Source organism: Rhinopithecus roxellana, chromosome 19 (assembly GCF_007565055.1).
Source record: "Rhinopithecus roxellana isolate Shanxi Qingling chromosome 19, ASM756505v1, whole genome shotgun sequence".
Taxonomy (NCBI): Eukaryota; Metazoa; Chordata; class Mammalia; order Primates; family Cercopithecidae; genus Rhinopithecus; species Rhinopithecus roxellana.
Window position 1 is genome coordinate 53,448,665 of NC_044567.1, and position 9,211 is coordinate 53,457,875.

Genomic DNA, 9,211 nt, shown 5'->3' on the forward strand with positions numbered 1-9,211 from the left:
GACCTATGACCTGGGGAATACTGTGTGTGTGTGGCAGGTGCTTTCTGGTGAAACCCAGAAGCACTGGGCAGGGCAATTTATGGCAACAGCAACAGACCCATTGATACATTTTTTTTTTTTTTTTTTTTTTTTTGAGATGGAGTCTCACTCTGTCGCCCAGGCTGGAGTGCAGTGGCACGATCTCGGCTCACTGCAGCCTCCACCTCCCGGGTTCAAGCGATGCTCCTGCCTCAGCCTCCCGAGTAGCTGGGATTACAGGCACCTGCCACCATGCCTGGCTAATTTGTGTGTACATGTATGGATAGGCCATTAAGATGTGGCAGAGTGAGGCCTGAAAACAGTGGCACAATTGGCAGGAGGATTTGTTCCTCTTGGTCACTGGGTGGGCCGAGTCAGGTTCAAAGTTCAGGAGGTTTTCCCTTCTTTATGGTCAGCACCAAATAGAAACGTGTGTCCGCTCATGCCTGTAATCCCAGCACTATGGGAGGCCAAGGTGGGTGGATCATTTGAGCCCAGGAATTTGAGAACAGCCTGGGCAACATGGCGAAATCCCGTCTCTACAAAAAATACAAAACTTAGCCAACAGTGACGGCTCAGGCCTGGAGTCTCAGTTACTTGGGAGGCTGTGGTGGCACCACCACCTGAGCCCAGGAATTCAAGGCTACAGTGAGCTGAGATCGCGTCACTGCACTCCAGCCTGGGCAATGGGAGTGAGACCTTGTCTCAAAAACAAAACAAGGCCAGGCACAGTGGCTCACGCCTGTAATCCCAGCACTTCGGGAGGCCGAGGCAGGTGGATCACTTGAGGTCAGGAGATTGAGACCAGCCTGACCAATATGATGAAACCCCATCTCGACTACAAATACAAAAATTAGCCATGCATTTCCCTATTCAGTGGTCTCCAGGGTCCCGCTAGCCTCCCCAGGCTAATGCCAGCTGTTCTCCTTCTGAGCCACTGCACTCCTGCTCCAGAACATTCTGCCTTTCCCACTCTGTACCCTTGCTTCTCCCTGGCACGGTGCATCTCCCCACCGCCACCCCGACCCTGCGCCCCTCCCGGGATCCCCAGCCCACCCCATGATAGCATTCTGTGTGCTGCTTGTGCCCAGGCATGGGCCAAGGGCAGGGTGAGGCTTCCCTCCTCCCACCCACCAGCCCTTCGCCTGACCTGCTGTTCTCTCTGACCTGCCACGGTGCCCCCAGAGGAACTTCCTGAAGTGTTCTGAAGACAACCCGCTCTTTGCTGGCATCGACTGTGAGGTGTTCGAGTCGCGCTTCCCCACCACCATGGCCTTGTCTGTGCTCGTGACCATTGAAATGTGCAATGCCCTCAACAGGTGGGCTGGGCGCAGGGCCTGGAGCTGGGGCCTTGGACTGGTGCCAGTTGTGAGGGTTGGGGGTTCCAGTATCAGTGTCTGAGAGTCAGGGGTTCAGGAGTGGGGTGTACCAGTCAAGAGGGTCCAGGATTGGGGTCTGATGTTTGGGGGGTTCAGGATTGGGATCAGAGGTTCAAGGGGGTCCAGGATTGAGGTCCAGAGGTCAAGAGTGTCCCAAACTGAGGTCTAGGGGTCAGAGAGGTCCAGGATTGGGGTCTGGGGTCAAGGGGTTCAGGTTGGAGTCTGATGTTTGGGGAGTTCAGGATTGGGATCAGAGGGTCAAGGGTCCAGGATTGGGTTCCAGGGGTCAGGTGAGTCCAGGACTGAGGTCTGGGAGTTAGAGGGGTCCAGAACTGAGGTCTGGGGCCAAGTAGGGTCCAGGATTAGGGTCTGGGGGTCAGGGGGGTCCAAGATTGGGATCCAAAGATTTGGGGACCAGGATTGGGGTCTAAGGGTCAGAGAGGCCCAGAGGGGATTCTGAGAGTGTGGGGACCGGATTGGGGTCTAGGGGACAAAGGGCTGAAACTGGGGTCTGAAGAAATAAGCCAAGATTAGGTCTGAGGGACAGAGAAAGGGGTCCCAGCCCGGGACAGGCCCTGGCGGGCTGAGCGGGCAACGGCGATGCACTGCTGGAGAAGTGGTGAGGCTCCTCCCACAGGGGTGGGTTTCCGTGGCAGGGCCTCCCTGCACCCCAGCCTAAGGGGAGCTCCCTGTGCCTTGGCAGCGTCTCGGAGAACCAGTCGCTGCTTCGGATGCCGCCCTGGATGAACCCCTGGCTGCTGGCGGCTGTGGCCATGTCCATGGCCCTGCACTTCCTCATCCTGCTCGTGCCACCCCTGCCTGTGAGTCACCCCGTCTGTCCCACTGCCCTGGTCCCCGGACATCACAGGCCCCGGGCTGGTCGCTGGGCCCCTCTGGCCCCCCTGCAATGGAAACCACCTGGAGGAGAGGGAGGTGAGGGGTCTGGCCAGCTACCACCTCCAGATGTGGCCCTACCTTCAGGAGCTCCCAGACCTGGGGGATGGCAGAGGGGGAACCCCCTGCTGAAGGGACTGTGCCCAGGCTGGGGGGGAAGGAAGGACGAGCTTTCCCGGGGCAGAATCCTCCTGCCTCCCAACAGTATGGATGGGAGTTGGCCCAGTGGGCAAGGGCAGGGGAGGGCCCTTGAGGCAGAGGAAGCTGAGTGGACAAAGATCGGGGGTACATCCAGGAGGTTCTTAGGAGTGTTCACGAAAAGTCCGTCAGAGCCCGGGGGGTAAGAGTCCGTCAGGGCCCAGAGGGATAAGAATCCGTCAGAGCCCAGAGGGATAAGAGTCTGTCAGAGCCCAGGGGGGTAAGAGTCCATCAGAGCCCAGAGGGATAAGAGTCCGTCAGAGCCCAGGGGGGTAAGAGTCCGTCAGAGCCCGAGGGGTAAGAGTCCATCAGAGCCCAGAGGGATAAGAATCCGTCAGAGCCCAGAGGGATAAGAATCCGTCAGAGCCCAGGGGGATAAGAGTCCGTCAGAGCCCAGGGCGGTAAGGCTGGCGGACGGCTGGGGCACAGGACAGCCAGTCCTTCCTTTCACCAAACCTCCCTTCCCCTCCCCGCCAGCTCATTTTCCAGGTGACCCCCCTGAGCGGGCGCCAGTGGGTGGTGGTGCTCCAGATATCTCTGCCTGTCATCCTGCTGGATGAGGCCTTCAAGTACCTGTCCCGGAACCACGTGGACGGTGAGTGGGAGGTCCCCTCCCACCCACTCTGCTGCCCACCCACCTCCAGCCTGCCTCCCCACCCACCGCTGCTCCTGGGCTGCAGCGGACGCTATGGGTGCGGTGGGCAGAGCCTCTGTGTCTGCACCGGCGGAGGCATTCTTGGATCTCCAAGTGGAGGGCATGAAGGGACTCTGGTGACCGGGACCCAAGGTGTCTGCAGGGTCTTGCACTGCAAGGGTCCTGGGCCAGCAATGGAAGCACCTCTCGAGCCACACTGCCTCACTGTGTTCACCTGCCACTCCCTACATGGCCAGGGCACTGTGTGCTCTTCTGGGCCTCGGCCTCTGACCCCTCTGCACCTGGCCTGTTTTTATCCAGGCATTCTCAGGACAGTCTCGCAGGCCTGGAGTAGGCAGCCGATGACCGCCTCTTGGACCCCAGACCACACCGGGTTGGCCTCTTCGGTGTCACCTTGTGGGTGGGTCAAGGGGAGGGTTGTTTCTGAGCTCACAGCTCTGGGTCTGCCTTAACCCTGGAGTGGAGAGGACAGGATGGCAGGTGTCAGGCTAGAGAGAAGTGGGCTGGGACCTGGGGTCCATCTACCTGCCTCTGCCAGGTGGATTCTGAGAGTGGGTGATTCTGAACCTCCAAGGGCCAGGCACACAGCATCATCTCGCTGTCAGAGCTGCTCAGAGAGGGAGGAAGCCGGGGTGAGCTCCTGTTCTGGGGATTTACGCAGAGGCAGTGGCCGTGTGGCTGGACTGCTATGCGGGGGGCCTAGGTTGGGCTGGGCAGTGACTGAGGCCTGCATTGGGGCAGCTGGGTCGTTGGGGGCCACCTCTGGCAGGAATGTGCCCCAGGGGAGGGGGTGGAGGGACTATAAATAGATCACACGTCTGTCATTCCCTAGGGACTGAGCAAGGGAACTGGCCTGTCCAGGGAGTGGCCAGACACGTGTAGGGACTGCGTTGAGGGTGCAGGTGGGCACTCAGCAAGGCCAGCCTGCCAGGAGTGAGGGGGAGTTTCTCGAGGCTTTGAGGTTAAAGCAGTGGTTGGAAAGAATAGGATTGAACCTAGTGGAACAGGGCTGGGTGAGCACAGATGCTGACATTCAGAGTGGAGGGCCGAGGGGGTGAGGTCCGGGGGAGGGGCAAAGGGCCTTGAGTGCCAAGGTAGAGACCCTGGACACTGTCCTCAGGGCAGTGGGGAAGCATGGGAGGAGTGTAAGGACAACGCGGGACTGTGTCAACCATGGAGGACAGGCAAGAGGGGGTGAGACTAACGGGCCGGACACAGTGGCTCACGCCTGTCATCCCAGCACTTTGGGAGGCTGAGGTGGGAGGATCACCTGAGTCAGGAGTTCAAGACCAGCCTGGCCAACATGGTGAAACTCCGTCTCTACTAAAAATACAAAAATTAGCTGGCCGTGGTGGCAGGTGCCTGTAATCCCAGCTACTCACGAGGCTGAGGCTGTAGAATCGCTTGAACTTGGGAGGCAGAGGTTGCAGTGAGCTGAGATTGAGCCACTGCACTCCAGCCAGGGGGCAGAGTGAGACTCCGTCCCCCACCCTCCCCCAAAAAGAGGGGGTGAGACTAACACCAGGAGGTGGACGAGCAGCATTGAACAGACCTGGGGAGCAGGCAGAGCTCTGGCCCTGGGGAGCTGGCCCCGGGGAGCTGGCCCCGGCAGCACCTCCACCTCCACCTCCACCTCCTTGAGATGTTGGCGGTGGCCCCTGTGAAGTTTGGCTTGGAAAGGTGGTGCCTGGCTGCTGGAGGACAGACACAGGCTGGGTACCTGCAGCTCCATCTGAGGGGTGGGGTGGAGGCACCCCAAGGAATGTGCTCGCTGGAAGCCCAGACAGCCCTGCCCAGCGCCGCTGCAGTCCCTGGGGCCTCCTAAAGCCAGACGGAGCGGGGGTGAGAGCAGGACCCTTTGTGCTCCCAAGCCAGCTGGGTGGCCTTTTAGGGAAGTTTTTCTGAAGCCTGATGCTTGTGGCTTCCCCATGATTTATGTCATTTATGAGGGATGTGTCCTAGGGAGAAGTTTGGCTCCTGGGTCAGGCCTGGGGGCTGGGGGCAGTCCTCTTGCCCTACCTCCTGGCTCTGCCCAGGTGTGGCTGAGCAGCTATCAGGGGAGGCCTGGGGGCTGGGCTGTGGTGGCTGGGGGGGACAGATCTGGGAGGTTACAGGCGGGCTTAGAGTTTACTCTGAGGACAGTGAGGAACCATGAAATGGGGTGTTGGGACTGGATTTGGGCTTTTGCTTGATGCTAAGGGCAGAAGGATGATGGGAAGGTAAGACTGGGGCTGGGGGCAGAGCAGCAGGCCTTGAGTCCTGGTGGGGGAGGGCAATGGGAGAGATGAGATCTCGCAATTTGGGCGAAATCGGGCCTGGGTGTGTGTGATGGGTAAGAGAAGCAAGGATAAGCCTGGTGTCTGAACCTTACAGTGGTGGGTAGTGACTCCCCAAAATGAAAACCCGGGGAGTGTGTACTGGAGGGTTTGGGGGCGTTGATGGAACAGCGGAGAGAAGGAGGTGTGGGGGACGTTGCAGGGATGTGTCCTGCAGAGCAGGATCCTGGCTGCCGCGTGGGGCGTCTGGTGGGGCTGGGGTAGACTGAGGTCTGGAGTAAGGGAGGCCATGGGAGCCTGGGGCTGTCCTGGGAGAAGTGGAGGTTGGAAGGGGCTGGGAAGGGGCTGGAAGGAACCTGCCTGGATGTGTGCACTTATGCATGCATCTTAACACGCTCTTGGGTTTTTCTTCCAGAAAAAAAGAGCCAGAAGTGAGCGCTGGGAACGGAGTGGAGTCTCTGGTGTGTACCTCAGACTGATGGTGTCCATGCATTCGCCTCCGCCCCCACCCCTGCCGCCACACTCGCCCACTTCCCACCAGTTCCCGCCGGATAGAGGACAGGCCCGAGGCCAGAACGGCCACCCCCAGGCCCCGTCCTGGGGTCTCTGTCCCCACTTCCTTCTGGCCTGGGAGCTCTGTAATTCCTGTCTCTTGGACTCTCCTGGGAAGTTCCCCGCTCTGCAGCTCTGGCCCAGGAGCTGCAGGCTGGGAGGGGGCAGCCAAGTAGCCAGAGCTGGCAGCATACCCAGAGATCCGGGGTTCCTCCACCCCCAAATCACGAGTCTGCCTGGAGCTTGCTCCCCCTTGCTTGGAAGCTGGATCTTTACTTGGTGGCTGGTGCCTCTGCACTGACGGAGGACTCCTGAGGGTCCGTCTTACCGGCTCCGACCCGTCCCTTCGTGCCTGGTCTGGGACTGGGTCAGCCCTGGGGGATCACAAGGGGCCATCTGGGCCCAGCTGTGTACAGCGAGAGCGGGCAGCCCCCTCCACTCTGCTCTGCTTCCACAAAGTCGGCTTCTGAGAGCTTGAGGCTGCTGCTGTTTATATGTGCAGGGCCGGGGGGGTGAAGGGTCAGAGAGACCGACACAAGGAGCCAGGAGGAGAGGCAGAGCGAGGATGCCTTTTCCCGGGAGACAAGTTGGGAAAGCCTAGTTGACCTGCCTCAGCCCCGCTCGCCTCCTGGACTCAGGGTTCCCCGTCCTGAGAGCAGGAGACATTCAGGGTCACACTGCCGCCCCATCTGCCATGCAGAGGTCCAACTCGCCACCTGCATCCCTGGTACCTGAGACCCCTGACATCCTCAGGTTCCTGACCGTGGCGCCCTTCTACCAACCCAGGGTGCGGCTGCCGCACTATCTGCACAGCTGGGGGCCTCTGAGCCTGGTGGGCTCTCCTGGACTCTTGGCCACATTCCTTGCCCCCTCCGCACGACACCCATGAGCCGAAAGGATGTCACTAAGGATGGCTGATTCCCCAAGGGCACCTGCTCTCCCTCCCCCCTGCTGGAGGAACGCGTCATGTCAGATGAGAGGAAGATGGCCTTTGATGGACAGAATGTTTCTCTTAACTCAGCTTTTGCTACTTTGGCAACAACTAGCGAGGGATAGCAGAAACGTGCGCCACGGACTGTCCCTGTGTCTTGGCCCCTCCTAGGGAGTGTGCAGACTGATGATTTTATATGTAAATCAAGACTCACATCCCTTTCCTAGCCCCCCACATCCAAAGCCCCTCAGCCTACCTTGCAGACCAATGGGCTCCGTGTTCTGTAGCCTCTTCCCCCATACCTCCCCCTCCTCCCTCTCACAGGTTCTGGGGGGGCAGTGAGAGAAACAGTGGGGGAGGCGGGGAGTCTGGTGCCTGCAGAGATTCTCTGCTTTCCTGGGGGGAGGTGGGGAGGTCTTAGCAGGAGCAGGGCCCTGTACCTACCTGCTGACATGCTGTTTGGTAGAGAAATAAAGGTTGTGTGTCTGGGGGAACAGAGGATTCTCAGCGTCTGTTTTCCCGGGGAGTGGTCCTACCATCTCCACCTACGGGGTATCTACCAGGGGCCCTACCACCTCCCCACACCCAGTCCAGGAAACGCTGAGCAAAGGTCTGGGGTTCACACATCATCAGGATTGTTCTCTTGGCCTCCAAGACAAGGCTCTGGAGAGCCACACTCGAGCGGCAGGTGCAGTGCCTGCACAGCCTCCCAGCTTCGGGATGCTTGCTCCTCACAGGGACGGTGTTGACAATTTCTGCACTAGTTCAAAGGTCTTTTATGCATTTTACTTTGTTTCATTTTTTTTTTTTTTTTTTTTGAGACGGAGTCTCGCTCTCTTGCCCGGGCTGGAGTGCAATGGCTGGACCTCAGCTCACTGCAAGCTCCGCCTCCCGGGTTGACGCCATTCTCCTGCCTCAGCCTCCTGAGTAGCTGGGATTACAGGCGCCCGCCACCTCGCCTGGCTAGTTTTTTGTATTTTTTAGTAGAGACGGGGTTTCACCGTGTTAGCCAGGATGGTCTCGATCTCCTGACCTCGTGATCCACCCGTCTCGACCTCCCAAAGTGCTGGGATTACAGGCTTGAGCCACCGCGCCCGGCCTCATTTGTTTATTTATGTATCTGTTTGAGATGAAGTCTTGCTCTGTCGCCCAGGCTGGAGTGCAGTGGTGCAATCTCAGTTCACTGCAACTTCCACCTCCCGAGTAGCTGCCTCAGCTTCCAGAGTAGCTGGGAAGGCATGCACCACCACAGCCAGATAATTTTTGTATTTTTAGTAGAGATGGGGTTTCGCCATGTTGGCCAGGCTAGTCTCAAACTCCTGACCTCAGGTGATCCGCCCGCCTCGGCCTCCCAAGGTGCCGGGGTGACAGGCGTGAGCCACCTCGCCCGACCCCTTTTATGCATTTTATGATCTGCATGTCACCCCCGAGGAAACAGGCTGGGAGAGTTCCATGATTGGGCCTGGGCAGGGCTGGGCCTGGAGCCTGAATCTCAGGGGCCCCTTGCATCCCACAGGGGAGCCTCAATCCCAGCTCTTCTGTGGGTGCTGCAGCTCTCCTGCTCGACCTCCCTCTCCTCCTCAAATCCCAGGATCCCATCCCCACCGGCCCTTCCACAACCAGCTCAGATGCACCTCACCCCTACCACCTCCCCAAGGCTTCCCTCAGCTCACAATACCCAGGGACCTCTGCCAGGCTGCCTGGGGTGAGCCGACTCACCCAGGTGGCCCTGCCTTCCTGGAAGCCGGGGCTCTGGGAAGGGAGTCGCCACAGCCAAAACCCATCATGAAGGCTTCGTATCTAATCCTCCACTCAGCTGTCCTGGGAAGGAGACTCAGGCCCTGCCCACAGGGCCAGGGGCAGGATTGTCTACATAACTTGCAGGGCCCATTGCAAAATGAAACCCTGGAGCCCTTTGACCCAAAATGACAAGAATTACAAAGACAGCAGAACATTCAACATAGCCAGGCGCGGTGGCTCACGCCTGTAATCCCAGCACTTTGGGAGGCCGAGGCAGGTGAATGACTTGAGGTCAGGAGTTCAAGACCAGCCTGGCCAACATGGCAAAACTCCGCTTCTACCAGAAATACAAAAATTAGCCAGGTGCGGTGGCAGGCACCTATAGTCCCAGCTACTCGGGAGGCTGAGGCAGGAGAATCACTTGAGCCCAGGAGGTGGAGGCTGCAGTGAGCCGAGATCGTGCCACAGCCTGGGTGACAGAGCAAGACTCTGTCTTAAAAAAAAAAAAAAAAGAAAGAAAGAAAAAAAGAACATTAAAATTCACCAAACTGTGTGCTTAAAATGGGTG

General features: G+C 58.9%; 1 protein-coding gene across 1 annotated transcript in view; it reads left to right on the top strand.

The window, feature by feature from the left end:
- ATP2A3 (ATPase sarcoplasmic/endoplasmic reticulum Ca2+ transporting 3) overlaps nt 1-7,402 on the top strand; it is a 37,687-nt gene extending 30,285 nt beyond the window's left edge. The window contains 6 exon segments of the mRNA XM_030922654.1: nt 1,204-1,337; nt 2,101-2,218; nt 2,967-3,084; nt 3,445-3,544; nt 5,836-5,881; nt 6,759-7,402. Of these exon segments, the coding sequence (XP_030778514.1) occupies nt 1,204-1,337; nt 2,101-2,218; nt 2,967-3,084; nt 3,445-3,544; nt 5,836-5,881; nt 6,759-6,890 (648 nt within the window). The 3' untranslated portion in view covers nt 6,891-7,402.
- Nucleotides 7,403-9,211: the final 1,809 nt, after the last annotated feature.